The following is a 22088-nucleotide window of genomic DNA, read 5'->3' on the forward strand; positions in this document are numbered from 1 at the left end:
TCCCACCCACAGAGCAGGGGCTGCTTTCGCAAACAGCGCTGCGAGGAGGGAATATTCTGCAGGAGCGGCAGGAATGCATTGCATTGCATTGCAGCCCAGGGAGACAAGGTGAAGGCAGGCATTACTGTCTGACACCTCTAGAGGGCACCACTGGCTGCCTACTGCCACTGGCATCTGGGAAAGCCTTCTGTAAGCTGCATTTACACCGGCACGTTTGTCGGTGAAGCTTGTGTCAGTCAGGGGTGGGGTGGGGGGCTGTTTTTCCACACTCCTGACCAACAACGTTTTACCAACAAAACTGCTAGTGTAGACAAAGCCTAAGTCAAGCTTCAGCCCTGATTTAGCTTCCTCTCGCGTATCCTTTGAAGATGCTCAAATATAGCAACAGGCGATTGTGTAACGTTAACCAGACATCTTCCCCCACCCAGCTCCAAGCTATGGGGTGCCTGACAATAACTCAGGGGATAGAATCCCCATATGTAATTAAAACTGTCATGAGAACCTCTGCATTCTGCCCAGGACCGCAGTGTCTGAACTGCATTAATTCAGATATTACAGAGGTGGGTGCAGTTTAAATAACGAGAGAGGGATTAGATATAAACAAAGATGGGGCCAAATCAAATCCCTGGATCCAAATATCCTGAAATTTGGTGTGCGTAAAATCTGCATCCTAAATGTACAACTTGAGCTTGGTTCTGGTGTTAATTCATGAAAACAAAGAAAGGGCCAAAATCCTCAGGTGATGTAAACACTGATTTACACCAGTTAAGGATCTGACCCAAAGAATCAGCTCTGGTGTGGTGACACAGAGAGCAGTGGAGTCACTTCTGATTTACACCAATTTAAGTGTGAGGAGAATCAGGCCTGAGCTATTTATCAGGTGTATAATTTTAAACCGTTTTCCAACGGGAGACATTATTCAGGAGATGACCTGTTAACTTCCAGAACATGTGACACCAAAGCTTTGCAAAGGTGCCTTCACCGAGCACAAGGACTTCCCTACCTTCTGCCACAGAGATTCCCGGGAGGCCAGAGAGGAGCAGGCTGCCACGAACCAGCAGTTCCCGACCTGGCCCTGGTGCAAGTCATGGGAACTGATTCCATCCACAAAGAGATAGGGGTCGTCGCAGATCTCCTAGAAGAAGAGAGGGGAAAAAAAAACACAAAAGGTGAATGGGAAGCAGGGTTAGGCTTGAGAATTGGAGTTACCCTTGTCTTCACTAATGGCACTGTGCACCCCTTCCCCAGCGCACACACATACACCCCTCTAACTCCAGCTACCATCCTATCCAGACTAGGAAATCAACCTGTGGACCAATCAAGGACCAAATTCTTCTCTCCGTTGCGCTGGTGTCAATCCAGAGTCACTCCACTGACTTCAGTGGAGGTGCTCCAGATTTACGCCCTAATTTAGGAAGGTATCCGAGCCCACGTGTGACTCGCTCATGAGCAGCGCCAATTCTTTAACAAGACAACTCAGGTGCTTGAGGACCATGCGGGATCAGGGCCATCCCCAGGTGCAAGTGAGAGCAGAAACTCTCTCTTGGTGCCAAGCACCATCACCTGGGGGCTGCTCGAGCTGAAAGGGCCAAGCCATTTACGACACACCTTTTGCAGAAAGTGTGTTGGATCTGCAGCGAAACAAGGCAGACTCTAGTGTCTTGTCTACAACACGTGTACGGCGTTGTGCTTGGCACCACGGAGCCTTTATCTCAGCTGGGCCCTCTAGGGGCCACTGTGATACAAACAATAGATTCTGTACCTGTTTGCAATGGGTGCAGCTGAACCAGCACTACTAGAGAGAAATGCTAAAAATCCACAGAGCAGACAAGGTCTAACAGACGTCACTGCTCGGAAGGGGCTTTCCCTGCTATTCAGATGCATTTTTCCTTTGTTTAATTCAATTCCATTGACCCCATTCTCCTGCCTTGCTCTTTGCACTCTTCAGCTAGGTGGATTCTATCCCTCTGCTCCGAATCTCAGTTTTCACTTAGCCGAGCTACAGATATTTTCCTCTTTTAGCCTTTCCTAACAAGTCAAACCCTCCTGCTCCTTCCTGGCTTTGGCTGTTGTTATTATTGGTTATTATTTGTATTGCATTAGCACCTTAGAGCCTGTCATGGACAAGGACCGCATTGGGCTCGGCACAACCCTCCCCCTCCATCTTTCTATTTTTTGACATCTTCCTGGTAGAAAGGTGCCTTAAATGGACTGCAATGCACCAGCCGTGGTCTTGCCAACCCCCAACACGGGCAGCCTGCCCCAGATTTATAGAGTTAAAGGCCATCTAGTCTGACCTCCTATATAACAAAAGCCAGAGGACCTCACCCAGTGATTTCTACATCAAGCCCATAACTTGTGGTTGAACTAGATCACATCTTTCAGAGAGATCTCCAACCTTCACTTAGGGTACGTCCAGAATACCCGCCGGATTGGCGGGTAGCAATCGATCTATCAGGGATCGATATATCGCGTCTCGTCTAGACACGATATATCGATCCCCGAACGCGCTCCCATCGACTCTGGAACTCCACCAGGGGGAGCGGCGGTAGTGGAGTCAACAGGGGAGCCGCGACCGTTGATCCCGTGCCGTGAGGACGGGAGGTAAGTCAAAATAAGATATGTTGACTTCAGCTATGCTACTCCTATAGCTGAAGTTGTGTATCTTACATCGACCCCACCCCCTCCAGTGTAGACCAGGCCTTACAGCTGATGGCAAATCCACCATGTTACTAGGTAAACTGCTCCTATGGTTCATTCCCCTTATGGTTCAAAAAAATTGTGCCTCATTTCTAGTCTGAATTTTGTCTAGCTTCAGTTTCCAACGGCTGGCTCTCCTATGCCTTTGCCTGCTAGATTAAAGAATCTTCTGTCATCAGAAATCTTTTCCCCAGACCTTTAGGCAGAGATCGAGCCATTTGTTTAACTCTCAGTTAGTGCAGTCAATAAGCCTCTATTATTTTCGTGGCTGTCCTGGGGTAGGTCTACACTTTGCCTACCGCCGGACCCGGAGGTAGGCAATCGATCTTCTGGGATCGATCCCGGAAGTGCTCGCCGTCGATGCCGGTACTCCAGCTCGGCGAGAGGAGTACGCGGCATCGACGGGGGAGCCTGCCTGCCGTGTCTGGACCCGCGGTAATCGAACTAAGATACTTCGACTTCAGCTACGTTATTAACGTAGCTGAATTTGCATACCTTAGTTCGAAGTGGGGGGTTAGTGTGGACCAGGCCCTGGATTTCACAAACAACGGAGCTTGTGATGTGATAAACAGAAAATAGGCATGAAACACATGAAAACCAAGTTCCCACCAGCTCTTTACTTATGGGGCAACAGGACAGAGTGTGAGTAGCCAAGGGCTGAGTGTGGACTTAGGAAGCATCCCCACGTTTAAGTTTAAGTACTAAGGGATTAACTAATTAGTGGGGTGATTCAGCTCATTAGCTGGAACCAGTAAAAGGAGAGGCAGGAAGGGGGAGGGAGAGGAAAGGTGTAAGGAAGGCCAGCGAAGGGAGATTCACCCCCCCCCCCCCCCCCGCTCCTTGGTAATAGGTAAAGGCTTGGGGAAAAGCCTTAGGCTGTGGGGAACAAACATTTCTAAAGCACACTGTACACAAAGCGCTGGGTGCTGGTGTGCCGGAGGACTGCTGGCAGCAAGAATCCAGGGAGAGGGAACCCCATCCTGTGACAGGCTAGCGCAGGGAAGTGGATGGGACGGAGCGACGGATCTGGTGGAGGTGGGGATGAGAGGGCAGGAGATCTGAGCTGGGGCCAGCTGGCATCTCCCTCAAACTGAGTCCCCCCCGGACCAGACCACTACATATAACGGGGGAGGAGGCAACAGAGAACACAGGCCTGTAGGAGATGGGGGGGCCTGGATCTCCCTGAGAGAACAGTGCTGCCTTCCCAGGGGTGAGACCTGCAAGGCAGCCCAGAGGATTGAGACATCTTCTATCCAAACTAAAGTAACACGTGTCTAAGGGCTGTCTTCACTGCAGCGTTAACTCAGGCTCTTACGCAGGGGTTGTCCCAACCCCCTCTGGACACAATAAAGCCTCCCGACCTCCATTTGGTGGTGCTTTCTACCTGGTTAGCTGGGTCTAGAGCCTGGGTGATGCTTTCACTAGGGCTAATAACCTGCCCACTTGGCAGTGGGGATGCAGGCCTCATCCCTCGAATGCCAATGGTCCTCCAATGCCTTCCCACAATTCCCCCTATGGGCCCAAGTTACTTCACTGGGGAGGAACCACAGAGCAGCTCAGTGTACTGCAGCACAAAACCCCTGGGATGTGGCCCCAGACATCCCCGGGTAGCACAGCACCAGTGAGGACACAGTAACTTGTGGATGACTTTGCAGTGTGACTGCTCACGGCCGGGCTAGGCTAGGCTAACCTGCGTGCCAGTCACCTGAATTAACTCTGCCGTGAAGACATATCCTAAATCCCCTACACTGCTTTCGAAGTCTAAAGCAAGGGTTCTGTCCAGCAGCCTTTATGCCCTGAAATGCAGGAGAGGTCTGGGCACATAGGGATTGTGGGAAAAGGCCCCTTTTCCTTTGACTCCAAGCTCTCTGGGGAGTCTATGTTTTTGTACAGTGCCCAGCACAATGGGGTCCCTGCTCGATTAGCACTCCTAGGCGCTACCACACACACAAATAAACAAACACGTGGTTTTGATTTGCCTGGGGGGAGACTTTGGCACATACTTAGGGGGAGAGTCATAGGTTCCTAGGCTAGATAGGACGATTTGTGATCATCTGCTCTCACCTCCTAGTCACCCCCTAATGCAGGTCTGTCCCCATGCTCTTGAGATGATACCAGCAGGGTTCAGCCCAAGTGCTGAAGCAGGAGGTGAGATGTAAAGGCTGAAGGAAAAGGGCTGGGAAAAGCCATGAAAACAGGGTGAATAAAAAAATCAATGATTAAAAAAAAAAAATCAGATTTTTTTAATTTAAATCGTATTTTTTGATCAAATGCTTTTTGAGGGAAAAAAAAACCTATCTAAAGATATTTTTAATTAAGATACATGATAGCTCAAAGATATCTCACCATGGAATAGGGATTATAAATTCTAATTCTATAGTATGAAACAATATATTCATGTAATGTTTAAGAAAAGTTTTGTAAATGAGTTCCAATAGTTCAGTGGCTCTCAAACTTTTTTTACTGGTGACCCTTTTCACACAGACCTCTGAGTGCGACCCCCCTTATAAATTAAAAACACTTTTTGACATATTTAACACCATTATAAATGCTGGAGGCAAAGCGGGGTTTGGGGTGGAGGCTGACAACTCGCGACCCCCCATGTAATAACCTCACGACCCCTTGAGGGGTCCAGACCCCCAGTTTGAGAACCCCTGCAATAGCTCACGGATTAGGGACCCAATCTTAAGGGGTTCCAGGGCTTCTGTATAGATTATTTAGGTTAATCTTTCTATCTGCCCAATGGGACTCAGTGCTCAGTCTAGAAGATTCCATCAGAGATGCTTAGTTTTGCAGTTCTCAAACTGTGGGTTTGCGTCTCCAGAGATAACATGCTTGTTAACAGCAACAATGTTTAGAGAGAGAGAGAGAGAAATAACAGACCTCAACCCTATTGTCCCTCTGCAAATTTGTGTACACAAAGTCAATCCCTTGCCTCTCTCTAAAAGTGCAAAGTTTCAAAAAGTTCAATGAATAGAAGATTGGTGGGGGCGGAATAGATCTGGACAAGGAGAAGAAGTCGGGCGATACAAGAGTGAAACTGTTTGAGCAGCATATTCCAGAAGTCTTGAGGTCTTTCCGAGTGTACCCTTCATTGATTTGAGATTTATCATGCCATTCTCTCACTAGAGACCCAGTTTGGCAATATTTTAATGAAGTTCCTCTACCTGTGGGTAAGACAGACATGCGTGCAAAATGCAAACAGTGCAACAAAGAAATACAAGGCCTGGTTGCCCAAATGAAACAACATCAGGAGAAGTGTTCCTTCTCAGGAGGAAGCTGCACTGAAGATGATGAAAGGAACATTCTGAACATGCAGGATCTTCCGGTTGGTAAACTTTTTTATTTCATACTTCTTTATTAAGGACTGCCTGTCTTCCTTCTGGACTATTCTTGAATTCTCATGTTTGAGCAAAAAATATATTTGTTACTCTATGGTATTATCATTTTAGATGCAGTTGTGATCAAAAATAAATAGCTGAAATAGGCAGATTTTCCTTTTACAATTTCACCTTTAAAGTAGTACTGAGTGTCAGTGAATGCAATGAGTAATACTAAATGAGCAAAAAGCAACAGATTCAGACTAACACGGCTACCCCTCTGATACTAAATGAGCAGTATGGTAATAATTAATAACTGCATTGACTTATTCTGTTTAGGAGAATCTGTCCTCAACATACAGGATTCTGAAGACTATCCACCTTCAAGATCACCATCATTTTCTATAGTTTCAGAGTTATCTGCCAATGATAGTGTTTCAGTCACATCATGTATGTCACATAGCCACAGTAGATCACCTTTAGCAAAAAGAAAAAAAAAATCTCCATCATCCAGAAACAACCATAGATAAGCCTGTGATAAGAACCAGCAGATTATAAAAAGAGGTAATTGATGAAAAAATTGCCTGGTTTGTTTATGCAACAAACTCTCCTTTCCGTATGATTGAGAACCCACACTTCATTAACATGGCTCAGTCATTAAGACCAGGATACAGTCCACCCAACAGAGCAGATGTTGCCAGCAAATTGCTGGATAAAGAGTATGAAAGAGAAATTGAGCAGTGTGCAAAAGGTCTGGAGGGTGAAATGGTTAACCTGAATCTTGATGGGTGGAGCAATATCCACAATGATCCTGTTGTATGTGCTTTTGTGACAACAGAAGAAGGGAATGTCTTCCTTACAGAAACAATTGATACATCAGGAAATGCACACACAGCAGAATACTTACAAGAAGCAGCAGTAAAAGCTATAACAAACTGTGGGGAAAAAAACTCAAATGTCTAGTACGTAGCTTGGTCACAGACAATGCTGCAAATGCATCCAAGATGAGAAGAAATTATTTAGAAGAGAGCAAAGAGTCCCAAGCTAATAACATACGGTCGCAGTGCTCATTTGATGCACCTTCTAGCCAAAGACTTCAGTGTTCCAGAAATAAAGGCTAAATGTTGAAATTGCAAAATACTTCTGTAACAACCGCAGCAGCCGCTCCGAAAAAAGTGGGAGGAACCAAGCTAATTCTCCCACAAGACGTGCGATGGAACTCAGTAGTGGACTGTTTTGAGCACTAGATCAAGAACTGACCTAATCTGATGACAGTTTGTGAACAAAATCGTGAAAAAACAGATGGCACTGTCACAGCCAAAGATCTCAACATTGGGCTTACGAGAAATGTTGAACACATGCTGAGTATCCTGAAGCCTATTTCTGTAGCCTTGAACAAAATGCAGGGAAATCGCTGTTTTATTGCTGACGCTGTTGAAATTTGGAAGGAACTGAGTGAGATCTTAAAAAAGAGAAATATGCAATGACAGAGTTAAATTACAAGCATTAAAAAAACAAATGGGACAAGCTCTATCTCCAGCTCATTTTCTTGCAGCTTATGAACAAACAGGAAAACGAAGGTGAAGACGACTGAGTTAGCTGCAGAAGCAAATATTTTAAGTTTCTCATGTTGACCTCGCTGACATAGTCAATTTAATTTTTTTTTTTTAATATTCCATTTAACTATTTTAGTTAAAAACAATTTTAACAAAAACAAACCGGATTTTAAAAAACTTGAATATTTAACTAAATTCAAAAATTCATATGCTTGTTTTGTTAAAATATTATACTTTTGCTGTTGAGAAAAAAATCCAGAATACATAACGTTGTTTTAGTTAAATAAAACAATTTAAATGTCTGTCTGGTAATGTTCTCCTCCTAATACAGCATGGCAAGAAAATCCTCCAAATGTTAATGATTAACCTGTTGAATTGGAGATAGTTCACCTCCCAATGACCTCATAAATATCTGCTTCATTTACCTTTGGTAAATGAAATAACCGAACAATCATTCATTTTCTGATATTGCTGTAAAACTAATCTGAAAAGTTTTCAAAATAAATCACTTTAAAAATGTATAGTGTGTACCTTCTAAAAATGAATCCTACATTTATCTCTGAGTTGTGAAGAATATGTATTAAGGTTATAACAAAGAACAAGAATGCACTTTTATGTAGAAATCCATGATTAAATCGAGTTTTCCTGACTACTGATTTAAATCATGATCATGATTTAAATCAAATCCACCCTGCATGAAACACACCAAGGACTTTCCCCCCCTTTTTCTGTAGATGGATTTCTGGCAAAGGGCACGTTACAGATGCAGAGATGAATGACACCACAAAGCTTTTGATTTCAGAGGGAAAGGAAGGGAGGAAGCAGTGACATTGTCACTGACCCTGTAAGGCCCAGAGCAGACATTCCCCTCGAGGCTGGTTTATCTATCTCACTCACTCACTCTCTCTCTCTCTCACACACACACACACACACACACACACACACACACACACACACACACACACACACACACNCACACACACACACACACACACACACACACACACACACACACACACACTGCGTGGCTCTGAGAGAAGGATGCCAGGTGAAACTCTAACATTCAGGCAGCCCCACCTGTAAGGCAAGCAGTGAGTCAGTCACTCTCGGGTCAGGGTGTGTGTGATCAGGAGAATCAGACACAAACACATGCACCCAGGGCTGTGTTAATCCTTATGGGTCACGCCTAAAAGGGGGGGGAGTGCAGGCTCCCAGGCAACCAGCTCAAACAATCCTCAAGGTGCTAACCTGCCTCTACCTGGGCAAGAAGGTGGGCTTTCAATCAATCAAGGCCTCCTCTCTACAAACGTTTACAACACAGGCATTATTTAACAGCAGTGACAAATTCTGGGTTCACTTTCGAATGCCAGTGAGCTACTTGGAGAAGGAGAAAGTGTCTATCTTATACCAATTGAATACCCTTATAGGCAGGGCCACGGTGTATGTAGAATAAATGAGCCCACAGGGTCTGTCCTGCCCTTCTGACTCACGTGAGCAGTGCCACTGACTCCAGTGGAAACATGCACATGAGGAAGGCCAGCAGGATGCAGCCATCGTGCATTGGGCCAGATTCACCAGCGGTTCCTTTGCACCAGAGGGGCATAAACTTGGCGTAGCTGTTTCTGCCGGAGCAGCACAAAGCACGCAAGGCATGCTGGTGCCTCTGGCCCATCGGCTTCATAACGATCATTCCCCCCCACTGCTCATATAGCACTTCTCACCCCATCACAGTCAACCCCATTGCACCAGCAAGCAAAGTGTGACAGTTTAAGTGACTCTTTCAAGTGCAGGTGGTGGGGTGAAATCTTGGCCCCCTTAAAATCAATGGGAGTTTTGTCCTTGACTTCAGCGGGGGCTGGGATTTTAACCCTGCAGTACCACACGGCTGCCGCTGGAAACTGGGCATGGAGCCAGCAGAACCAGACCCAGCGCAGAGGATCCTCCAACGTCCCGGCTCCTACCCACCTGCACTCCCTGCTGCCAGTTCGAGGGCAAGGACAGAGAGCTAAGGGGGCCTAGCATTTGCCCTGCGCCGTGCCGATCCCCAGCTACCACGTCAGCCTGTTGGCAGCACATTTCATGCTGCTCTTCTTACTGTCTGGGGTCCAGCTCCACACACAGCTACTCCAGAATGAGGCTCAGGGTATGCTCCCTTTGCACCACCTGGCGCCACCCTACGCAACAGGCTTCTTGGGATCTAACCCAGCGGAGTCACTGGCAGCAGAGCCCAGAACTCACGTGTCCTGGTCCCATACCCGACACAACAGATCACCCTGTCTCCACCAACTCAACGTAGCCACCAAACCCCCCAAGTAACAAAATCCCCTGGTGCACCAGAGCCCTGATCCGCGGTGATTATATGACAGTGACGCCCACAGGCTTCAGCTGAGACAGGGCTGCAGCGTTTTAGGTGCTGTACAGCCAGATAGTAAGAGCCAGTCCCTGCACCACAGAGCTACATAGACAAGAGTGGCAAAGGAACGTGAGACGAGCCCAAGCACAGCGTTTGCTATGGAGCAGGACCATACGCTGTCCCCGGCTGTCTTTTAAAATCCATTTCTACCCACCACTGTAGATGTGTCCACGTGCAAACAGCTCTCTGGGAGCACAGCCTGCAATTGCCCTTCCCTTTAAAGCAGTGGTCCCCAAACTTTTCAGGGTCATGCCCCCCTTAGCCCTGTCAGCCCCCCACCAGCCCGGTCTAGAAGCAGGGACGCGGCTCTGGTGGGGGCGGGGAGGGAGGGATGCAGACAGGGGTAAAGGGGCTGAGGCTGGGGGCGGGTCTGGGGCCGGAGCAGGAACAGAGCCATGGCTGGAAGCAGAGTCCCAGCCGGGAGCCAAGGCTGGGGTCGGGGCAGGGAACAGAACTGAGGCTGGGGGCAGGGCCAGGGCCGTGACTGGGGAAGAGATTGGAGCAGAGCTGGAGGCAGAGCGGGGCTGCGTGGAGCTCCCTCCCCATCCCATTCCTGGACTGGGCTCTCCCACACCCCCCGAACGTTCCTCTGTGCCCTCCTGGGGAGGGGGGCACCCCACAGTTTGGGGACCTCTGCTTTAAAGGACTGACAAGTCTGGGTGGCATTAGAGGATCCTACAGGTCAAGATTTCAAAATCAAGTAAGATTTTGTAGCAGTCCCCTCTCAGCTACAAGCGTGTGTAGGATCATGTCTTAGAAACTATTCCTGGGGCCGGGACTGTCCTTTTGTTCTGTGTTTGCACAGTGCGCAGCAGAATGGGCTCCTGGTCCGTGACCAGGGCTGCTGGGTGCTACTGCACTACAAATAACCAATGAAGAATACGGGAGGGAAATGGAGTCCAAAGTCAGGGAGCTGGGGAAAGAGAAAATGTCTCCATCAGGGGTGTTGTGATAGCACCCACCGCTGCAGTGTGTGGGCACTGAGCAACCTGGGGTCAATGGAGCTGTGCCGGCTTACTCCAGGATAGGGATAGGGGGATTCCCCCTTGCAGTCGTCAGTGTAGGGAGCATGTTGTGGGTGCGGCAAAGGAGCATGCCCAAACTGCTACAGTGCTTTGGCTAATATTGGCGACTTCAACAGACCCTGGGCCACTGGCAACTAAGCGTACGTTAGGGCAGCCCTGAGACTGCTCTAATTTACGCCGGGAGGGGGGGTGTGACCTCAGAACACAGGGAGGCAAAAAGTTGGCTTAAATTCATATTTGCTTCCCTCCCCTCTGTTTCTGTGCTAAGTAGAACTTGGGCAGAGCTGAGAATCAGGCCCAGAGCCTTTAAAGCATTTTGGGTCCTTCTGGATGAAAGGTGCTATGTACAGGTGTGATGGGGCATCTGCCCCACACTGGCCAGTTAGGGGTTAATAGAGCCCTAGGGAAGCTGCGTGAAAAGCAGCCAATAGGAGAGGAGAGGGGCTGTGAGGAGCGGCCAATCAGGTCCCATATAAAAAGAGCCGCAGGGCAGAGCAGGGTCAGTAGCTGCCTGGAGCTTGAGGAGGGTGGCCTATGTCTGGAATGGGCTGTAACCCTGCAGCACCTTGGACAGAGCAGTGCAGACAGGTGCCCGGGGAAAAGAGGAGCTCTGGACGGGCTGCTGAAACTGAGGAGGGTGCTGTGGCCGCGGGAAGTGACCCAGGAAATGCAGCGATAGCAGAGGCAAAGCAACGCAGTAAGTGACTGCAGTTCGGAGTGTCCCTGGGCTGGGACCCGGAGTAGTGGGTGGGCCCAGGTTCCCCTCACTCGCCACTGGGGAAGTGGCTGGACTAGGAGCTAAAACTTCTCCCAGAAAGAGGGGCGGAGGGAACACTGACATAGCCAGAGGGTGTTGCAGTTCCTGAGGCTGCGAGAGGGACTGCAGGCAGATGCAGTGATGGTGTGCAAGCTGTGGACAGGGGACACTGGCCTCGAGCGAATACCCAGAACGATCAAGAGATGCCAGATTCACAGTGAGTGAGACGCCCCATGACAAGAGGTAAAAGAAGGAACTATTTATAGTGACAGAGCCACGCCCTAAAAGTGACTGACTTCAATGGAGCCGTGCCACTCTACACCAAGTGAGTGCCCGGCCCTTGGACTTTAAAGTCCATAATGAAAAACAAACTTATCGGAGCAAATGGATGTGCTATACTTTGTGCTTCATGGCATGACTCTGTCTCCTCCAGAAAAGCATCTGCATTATTCCTCTTCTTTCCCCAGTGCTGAGTTCTTGGTTTTTCTCCAACATTATTTCAGCGACAATTAAGCCAGAAACCATCCTCCTTGCACTTTTCTGCCAGTCTGATTCCATATCGGGATGCGCTCAGCAAATCACCCTACATAACTGTCTTCTTAATTGGTTACTGTCCCCTTGTAAATATATCCTGAAGCGGAGTATTGCCCTGGATTCAAGCAGGGGTCTGCTTCATCTAACTAAAGCCATCTGTCTGCGGGATGGGGGGGCGGGGAAATAACCGTGCAAGGTTCAGCGCAGACTGCATGCCAAGATCACTTTCCATTAACGAGGTTTTACAAGAAACAGACCATTTCAGTTCCTCTGCCAAGCTGGATCATCCCGGAAAGGTCGAGCTCAGACTTATCCTTCTCTGGCCCCAGAGCACCATGCTCTCTACTGGGAGAAGGTGAGATGGGAACAAGCCTCCGATACTGCTAAGGCAGAACTGTAAGGATGTCTCTCCACTGTAGTTTACTCAGGGGTCACCCGAACCCCTCATTCCGCCCACACAAAACGCCCTCTCACCTGAGGTTGGTGGTGGGTTAACGCAGGCGAGCTGGCCTGGCTGAGGGTATAGGCTAGAGCTCGGCCAGTAACCCGCCCACCGTGCAGTGAGGACGCAGGCTAAATCACTTGAGCGCTGATAGTCCTCCAATGCCTTCCCACAATTCCCCCTCGAAGGACAGACGAGTTCTCAACAATTCACTTGGAAAGCGCCAGAGCAGCTCAGCGTACTGCAGCACAAAGAGCTCTGGGATATACCTGCAGGCGTCCTAGGGACCCGCGGGGGGGAGGGCAGCACTGGTGCGGCACAGTAACTTGGGTTGGGCTTCGCGGGGGGGCTGCTCCCACCTATCATCCGAGAGAACGCTGCAGGGAACACACCCCTGTGACTGATGACACAGGAGGATCCATTAAACACGTGGGAAAGGCGGCTGCTCCTCTTTTGCAGTGGTCCCTGCCCAATACCACCGAAGAGAAGCCCGTATAGCTCCTGGATACCTCCTCTTAGCAGCATTCATTATTACAGTAGTGCTTGGAGGCCCCAGCCAATAGCAGGGCCCCACTGTGCTAGGCACGGTACAGACCACAGCAAGAGACACTCCTGCCTCATAGAATTACAATCTAAATAGATGAATGGTGGTGGGGGGAAACTGAGGCACAGAGCAGGGAAGTGACTTGCCCAAGGTCCCCCAGCAGTGGCAGAGCTAGGATTAAAACCCAGATCTCAATTCCTAATCCGGTGCGCTCTCTATCACACAATGTTGTCTCTCTCTCTCCATCACAGCCTCTACCTGATGGCTCTAATCACTTAGCATCCCACTGAACCAATAGCCCTAATTCCGGCCTCTGCCTGGACCATTGGCTTAGAGGTAAGCTCCCTGCACTTGCTATCTCTTCACTGTTGCCCCTTCCTGAAATCACTAGAGGAAGAGCCCATACACCTCACAAGCCCCCAGTTTCAGCTGCTGCCACCTTCCTACTGCAGCTCCAGCCCCTGGTATCACTGCCTGGGAGCCCATAAAGCCCAGCTCCACCCCACTCCATCCACGGCGGCTCTCGCTGAGCCATTGCTGCCCCTAACGTTACTGTTGTGGGGAGTCCATACAACTCTGCTCCAGGCGGGGCAGACACTGCTGCCATCTCTGCACCATAGCCTTTGCCCGATGGACGGGGAGCAGTTCTTAGTAGCTCTTCCTAAGGGAGTGGAGGCCAGGTCTGAGAGGCTTCTGTAACTGGCTTTAACGGATGAACCCATCTATCCCCGGGCCCTGGTTGGCTCATTTTTGCTCTGTCTGATGGTTCCTTTCCCTGCCCTCTCTAGCTCTATGAGATTTCCTGGCTGAAGGGCTGTGCCTGTTTGCTTTGCAAGCTGCTCAGTGGCTGGAGTTCTCTGGTGTGTTTTGAAACCATTCATCCTTATTGACGGATTTTTGAATTCCTTTGGATTCAGTCCAGGATCCTTGGGAGGGGGGATGTTGTCCTCTTTATTTCTAGACTAACGTGACGTGATTTAGACCCTCATCCTGCAAACACATAATTACAAACTAAACTTTAAGTACATGACTAATCCCATTTAGTTCAGCAGGTCTACCCATGCGCACAAAGTGTAGTGTGCGCTTAAGTGCTGGCGGGCTCATGACTGGCCATTTCAGGGACATACTGGTTTAGCTCAGGCTTGCAAAATCATCAAGAAAATTTAATAGCCCAGGCACAAGATAAACTTGCCCGTCCTTACCCCAACAATGACAAAACAACCTGTATAAAAGTTACTCAACTAGGCGGGCAAATACAATTTTGGCTCCAAAAGGAGATGGGAAAGGGTCAGATGGAGGGATCAGAAATGTTCGGGCCAATGTTTTCCAAGTGTTAGTATTTCTGAGGGCCCCAGCGTGATGCGCCTTAGGGAGGTGTGGTTTTCAGAAAGTGCTGAGCGCCTGCCCTCGGAAAATCAGGGCCCGATACGGCATCTGAAGTGGGACATCCAGAAACAAAATTGCTAGTCACTTTTGAAAATCCTGGCCTAGATACATTTGTATCTGCTACTGATTCCGACCCTGCATACAAAGATCTGCAAGTTCCTTGCAGCCCACCCTGTGAAAACAGGACCTGTTTTTAAGGTCCCTTTCGAAAAAACACACACTCGCAATGAACTGCGTGGTACTTTGCTCGTGTACCTCAGAAGAAAGCCCTGGAGAGCGGACACTAGAGTTGGCAAACAGATCTAAAAGGTCATTTTGGGGGGGGTTAGCAAACTCAATAGGATCTCTTTAAAGGTTTGTCGTTGGTATCCAAATGTACAACGAAGCAATGCAGAAATCCTGGTCAAGGCAATTAACCAGAGAGAGAGCAGCAACCGCCTACGTGCTGTGAGCACACCGCGCTCCATTGAGCCCAGCTGCTGGACAAGCAGAGAACAAGGGAAGGGAAAAAAGATGAAATAAGGAAGGCTCCCCTACCAACAAAGCCTCTCCTGACACTGTTGTCCACTTCCTCCCACCCACACTCTCGGCAGTCTTGGAAAGCACATGCATTATTTATGGCCGAGGCCAATGCGAAGTGCTTTGGGGGCTGTACCAAAGCCCATGAATGGAAAGACTCTAATTGACTTCAGTGGGCTGGGATCGGCTCTGAGGATGTACACAGAACACCAGCTGCCTCTAAGCCACGTTTCTGAAGATTAGTTGTTTTGATATTTGCAACCACAGACCCATTAATAACAATGCTACATAGATCTTATTAACACTTTTCAGCTATAGAGCTCACAGTGCTTTAAAAAGCAGGGAAGTGTCATTAACTTCCACCCACCCCCCCAACAGGGCAGTGGCAGAGCCAGGAATAGATTCCAAGTGTCTCGAGTCCCAGTCTAGTACTCTGACCACTGGCTATAGCTGCCTCATTAATTCACTGCAGCACTTTCCTGAGGCCAGGTTTCATACGGACAAAACACAGCTTGATCCCCTGTCCTCATAAAGTGCCCTTTGCATCGTTCCATCTTATGGGAACCCTCCAATGGCACAAATCCTTCTTTCCGCCCCTTTTGACACTGGAAAGCAGGCCCACACTGTTTTCTACTTGATCCTCAGCCAGTGAAGTGGTCCCTAGGGGGCCGCCAGCTGGCACAATTTAGAGCAGCCCTTAGGTTGCTCTATGTTACACTGGGGGCCATTTTAATTGGACTGTGGATTGAGGAAGGCATAAAAGGTGGCGTAAAGCCATCTTTTCCTACTCCTATCCCTGAGCTGAGCCCACCAATTTGTAGAACATGGTACATTTTGACTGATTCCTAGAACATCTTTTCCCCTCACTTAGTGAATTTAGCACTTGTGAACGATGCCTATTGACCAGGCGTGGCTTTAGCGTGGGATCATTTGCACCCACAGAAATCATGAAACCAGGCAAACATACACTTCTCCTGGCCCAGTGTGGAGGGGAGGTCCCAGTTAGGAGTATGTACTGTGCCCAGGAAGAACCAGTTTAAAGCAGTCTACAGTCAGCTTAGCCAGATACACAGGGAGGAGCACAAACTAGCAATCTTCTTAAACATTGCAGGACTTGAGGCAGTTGATGTCTTTAATAGCATGCAACTAAGTCAGGCAGAGAGGTCAAGTTATGACACAATTTTGCATAAAGTTGAAGAGTACTGTATACCTAAAGAGAGTGAAACATTTGAAAGGTCTAAGTTTCACCTTAGAAGCCAAAGGAAGGAGAGTCCATTGAGGAATTCCTAACCGAGCTGAAGCTAATGAGCCAAACCGGCAACTATGAACAGTTAACTGACTCAGTTATAAGGGATCCAATTGTAACAGGAATCAGAGATTCAAAGCTGCAGAAAAGACTAATGGAAGATATGGATCTCACTTTGGATAAAGCAGCACGACCTGTGTCAGGCAACAGAATAAAAATAATGGAAGGAAAACAGGACACGGTTATTCTCGATAGAGTGACGAGAGGAAAAAAAACCTGGCAAACACTAAGTCAGTACAAAAAACACAGAGGAGCGATGCACAAGAGTTTGCAAGGAACAGCTTCAAGGATTGCACGAAATGCGGACACAAACACAGACCTCAACAGTGCCCAGCGTTTGGTAAGCACTGCAATATTTGTAAGAAATACAATCATTTTGCCAAAGTCTGCAACCAGGATCAACAATTGCAGAAGGGGAAGCAAGATAGGTATGCTGAGCATTGGCCTGCTAAACCCAGGGTTGTGAGTTCAATCCCTGAGGGGGCCACTTAGGGATCTGGGGCAAAATCAGTACTTGGTCCTGCTAGTGAAGGCAGGGGGCTGGACTCGATGACCTTTCAAGGTCCCTTCCAGTTCTAGGAGATGGGATATCTCCATTAATTTATACAGTAATCCAGGAAGTCAGCACAGCAACACAGAAGAGGAGCTCTATCTAGGGGTAGGTCCACACTACCCGTCCGATTCGACGGGTAGAGATCAATCTTCTGGGATCGATTTATCGCGTCTCATCTGGACGCGATAATCGATCCCAGAAGCGCTCCCCCGTCGACTGCGGAACTCCTGCTCGCCGAGAGGAGGAAGGGCTTCGAAGGGAAAGCTTGCCTGTGCCGCGTGGACCCGCAGTAAGTAAACTTAGTTCAATCTAGGAAACGTCGACTTCAGCTACGCCATTCTCGTAGCTGAAGTTGCCTTTACTAGATCAATCCCCCGCCCCAGTGTGGACCCGCCCTATGAGCTGTATCTGAAAAGGAAGGAACAGATGAATGGACAATTTCTTTAGAGACTAATGGGCTCTTACAACCTACAGATTGGACACCAGTACTCTGGTAAATGTCGTTTCAGATATTAGTGTTAAACGGCTGAATTAAAAACCAGAGAACATGATGAGCAAACAGGACAAAACGAAAGCTTATAATGGAGAACACACTCCTATCAGAGGTACATGGAGTACTAGAAGCGAAGGTAAAAGATCAAATAGAATGGATCAACTTTGTGATAGTTCAAAGGAATAAACCATCTATATTGGATTTAAAACACGCCAAAGCCCTTGGGCTAATCCAAAGATAGAGGCGATAAGGGACACATTGTCCAGAACATTTGATAAAACTGTAGTCGAAACAGATGTGGAGTCAGACATAGTGCAAGTCAACTGGATAAAAAAGAATTGTCCTGTCTCAGAAAGGAAGTGCAATGAATTTGCTGCAGCTACTGCTAATGAGGAGACTTAACAGAGGGTAATTAAGGCTAATTGCCACAGGGTGGCCAGGACCTGACATACCAAGTCCATATTTCTAGCTCAAACCAGAACTGTCTATTGTTGATGGTATATTGCTTAGAGCAGGGGTAGGCAACCTTTCAGAAGTGGTGTGCCGAGTCTTCATTCATTCACTCTAATTTAAGGTTTTGTGTGCCGGTAATACATTTTAACATTTTTAGAAGCTCTCCGTCTATAAGTCTATATTATATAACTAAACTATTGTATGTAAAGTAAACAAGGTTTTCAAAATGTTTAAGAAGCGTCATTTAAAATTAAATTAAAATGCTGATCTTACGCCGCCAGTCTGCTCAGCTCGCTGCCAGCCTGGGGCTCTGTTCACCTAGGCCGGCAGAGGGCTGATCAGGGCCTGCGGCCAGGACCCCAGACCTGGGGGTGGGTGTTTCAGGGGTCAGGGCAGAGGGCTGGGGGAGGGGGTGCAGGGCAGAAGGCTGGGGTGTGTGTGTGGGGGGAGGGTTCAGGGATCAGTGCAGAGGGCTGGGGTATGCGGGGGTGTAGGGCAGAAGGCTGGGTGTGTGTTGGGGTGGGGGGTTCAGGGCAGAGGACTGGGCGTGTGGGGGTGCAGGGCAGAAGGCTGAGTCTGTGGGGGGGGTTCAGGGCAGAAGGCTGAGTGTGTGTGTGGGGGGGGTCAGGGCAGAGGGCTGGGGTGCTCGGCTCGTGGGGGTGCTCCCAGCCCCCTGCCCTGAGCGGCTCATGGCAGGGGGCTGGAAGGGATATGCCCAGTTCCACTCCCTTCCCCCAGGCTCCGTCCCTACCTCTCTCTGTGTCCTCTACAGAGCTGTGTGCACGCTGCCGCTCTTCCCCCTCCCCCTCGCTAGGGCCATCAGCTGACTGGCCAGGGACGGAGAGGAGAGGGGGCAGGAAAGCACCACGTTGGGGGAAGAAGCGGGGGAGGGGGGAAGCTTGGCTGCCGCAGAACCAAGCTTCTGTCTCCTGCCCCCGCAGGGGAGAGCAGTGGGGCTGAGTGGGGCTGGGACTGTGGCAGGGAGCTGCGTGCCACTTAAAATCGGCTCGTGTGCCGTGTTTGGCACGCGTAGGTTGCCGACCCTTGGTTTAGAGGAAATAGAACAGTAGTGCCGAAGATGTTACACGCTGACATGCTCACAAGAATACATGAAGGTCACTTGGTCCTGGAGAAATGTAAACACAGGGCCTGAGAGATACTGTGTTGGCCACAAATGAACAATGAGAGAGAGAAAGCTGTTAAAATGGGTCAAACGTCAAGAATACCAACCTAAACAGAAAAAAGAGCCTATTTTGATAAACCATGAACTGTTAAGAGCCTGGTCTCAAGTTGGTGTGAATTTATTTACATATGCAAGTAAAGACTATGTTTTGGATTATTATTCTCATTATCCAGAGGTTATTTTTTTAATAAAACACCACATCAAAACATGTAATCATGTGCGTGAAAACTATATTTTCCAGGCACGGAATCCCTGAAGTGATCATGTCTGATAACAGTCCACAGTTTGATGGCTGTGAATTTAAAAGATTGGCTAGAGAGCACGGGTATGTAACGTCCAGTCCCAGGTATCCTCAATCTATCCAACGGTCTTGTAGAGAATGGTGCGGAAGTTGTTAAAAGGACTTTTGAAAAAGGCCACTGACTGAGGGACATATTTGGCTACACAGCACCAATGAATCATGGACTGTCACATGCAAAGAGATTGTTTGGCAGGAAGTTGAGAACAAGACTCCCTAACTTAGTATTGCCATTCGGGATCACTACTGACTTAGATGTGCATAAGCAACGTCAGTGTAGAATTGAGGTGGGGGCACCTAATCCTTGTGCTGTCTAACATACACCTCTGGCAGTGTAGAGGTGGTCACAAGGGTGCAGGGACAAAACAGGAAAATGACATTCCAGTGATGCCACAGGGGCCCAGGAGCTATAAAACTCCACAGCTCATTAATGAACAACAGTAGTTAGCCTGGCTTATCTTCAAGGCCCTCTACAAACCCTACCTAACCCTCACTACAACACTATTAGAGAAGCATCCCTTCCCCTCCCCATTTTACAGAGGGGGTGGAGCTGAGGTATAGGGCCCAATCCTTATGAAGACATCTGCATTTGGAGAAAAAAGGGGAAGTTGACAGCAATGAATATAAATTGGCAGCTAGGAATAGTAGAAAGTTGATAAAGGAAGCAAAAGGACACAACAAGAAATCTATGGCCAGCAAAGTTAAGGACATTAAAGAAGAGTTTAAGTATATTAGGAACAAAAGGAACCCTAACAATGGTATTGGTCTATTACTAGATGGAAATTATGTATGTAGGAAAATCCAGATGATACACTCATAATATTATGAACAGGATTATGAACAGGAGGCTGCCAGGCAACTCTCCAAGACCACATTCTACAGGCCACTATCCTCTGATCCCACTGAGGAATACCAAAAGAAACTACACCATCTGCTCAAGAAATTCCCAGCTACAGTCCGGGAACAAATCTACATGGACACACCCCCAGAACCCCGACCAGGGGTATTCTATCTGCTACCCAAGATCCATAAACCCGGAAACCCTGGATGCCCCATCATCTCAGGCATTGGCACTCTTACAGCAGGATTATCTGGCTATTTGGACTCTCTCCTCAGACCCTACACTACCAGCACTCCCAGCTATCTTCGAGACACCACCGACTTCCTGAGGAAACTACAATGCATTGGTGTTCTTCCTGAAAACACCATCCTGGCCAACATGGATGTAGAAGCACTTTACACCAATATTCCACATGAGAATGGACTACAAGCTATCAGGAACAGTATCCCTGATGAGGCCACAGCACGCCTGGTGGCTGAGCTTTGTGACTTTGTCCTCACCCACAACCCCTTCAGATTTGGGGACAACTTATACCTTCAAGTCAGTGGCACTGCTATGGGTACCCCCGTGGCCCCACAGTATGCCAACATTTTTATGGCTGACTTAGAACAACGCTTCCTCAGCTCTCATCCCCTAGTGCCCCTCCTCTACTTGCGCTACATTGATGACATCTTCATCATATGGACTCACGGAAAGGAGGCCCTTGAAGAATTCCACCTGGACTTCAACAATTTCCACCCCACCATCAACCTCAGCCTGGACCAGTCCACACAAGAGATCCACTTCCTGGACACTACAGTGCAAATAAGTGATGGTCACATAAACACCACCCTATACCGGAAACCTACTGACCGCTATACGTACCTACATGCCTCCAGCTTCCATCCAAGACACATCACATAATCCATTGTCTACAGCCAAGCCCTAAGATACAACCGAATTTGCTCCAACCCCTCAAACAGAGACAAACACCTACAAGATCTTTATCAAGCATTCGTAAAACTACAATACCCACCTGGGGAAGTGAGGAAACAGATTGACAGAGCAAGACGGGTACCCAGAAATCACCTACTACAGGACAGGCCCAACGAGGACAACAACAGAACACCACTGGCCATCACATACAGCCCCCAGCTAAAACCTCTCCAGCACATTATCCACGATCTACAACCTATCCTGGAAAATGATCCCTCACTCTCACAGACCTTGGGAGGCAGGCCAGTCCTCGCTTACAGACAACCCCCCAACCTGAAGCAAATACTCACCAGCAACTACACACCACACCACAGAAACACCAACCTAGGAACCAATCCCTGTAGCAAACCTCGTTGCCTACTCTGTCCCCATATCTACTCTGGCGACACCATCAGAGGACCCAACCACATCAGCCACACCATCAAGGACTCATTCACCTGCACATCCACTAATGTTATATATGCCATCATGTGCCAGCAATGCCCCTCTGCCATGTACATTGGCCAAACCGGACAGTCCCTCCGCAAAAGAATAAATGGACACAAATCGGACATCAGGAATGGTAACATACATAAGCCAGTAAGTGAACACTTCAATCTCCCTGGTCATTCTATTAGTGGCCTAGTCTTCACTTACCGGCTGGTCCGGAGGCACGCCATCGATGTTCTGGGATCGATCCCGGAAGTGCTCACAATCGATGCCGGTACTCCAGCTCGCCGAGAGGAGTATGCGGCGTCGACGGGGGGAGACTTCCGGCCGCGTCTGGACCGCGGTAAGTCCGGAGTAAGGT

The 22088-nt window shown here is 48.5% G+C and overlaps 1 protein-coding gene across 2 annotated transcripts in view; it reads right to left on the reverse strand.

The window, feature by feature from the left end:
- CAPN5 (calpain 5) overlaps window positions 1-22088 on the reverse strand; it is a 129640-nt gene that overhangs the window by 47949 nt on the left and 59603 nt on the right. For both annotated transcript variants that reach the window (XM_034759125.1, XM_034759126.1), the window contains exon 3: window positions 1004-1135. In XM_034759125.1, coding sequence (XP_034615016.1) covers window positions 1004-1135 — 132 coding nt within the window. The remainder of the gene's footprint in view (window positions 1-1003; window positions 1136-22088) is intronic.

The sequence above is a fragment of the Trachemys scripta genome, chromosome 1 (assembly GCF_013100865.1).
Source record: "Trachemys scripta elegans isolate TJP31775 chromosome 1, CAS_Tse_1.0, whole genome shotgun sequence".
NCBI lineage: Eukaryota > Metazoa > Chordata > Testudines > Emydidae > Trachemys > Trachemys scripta.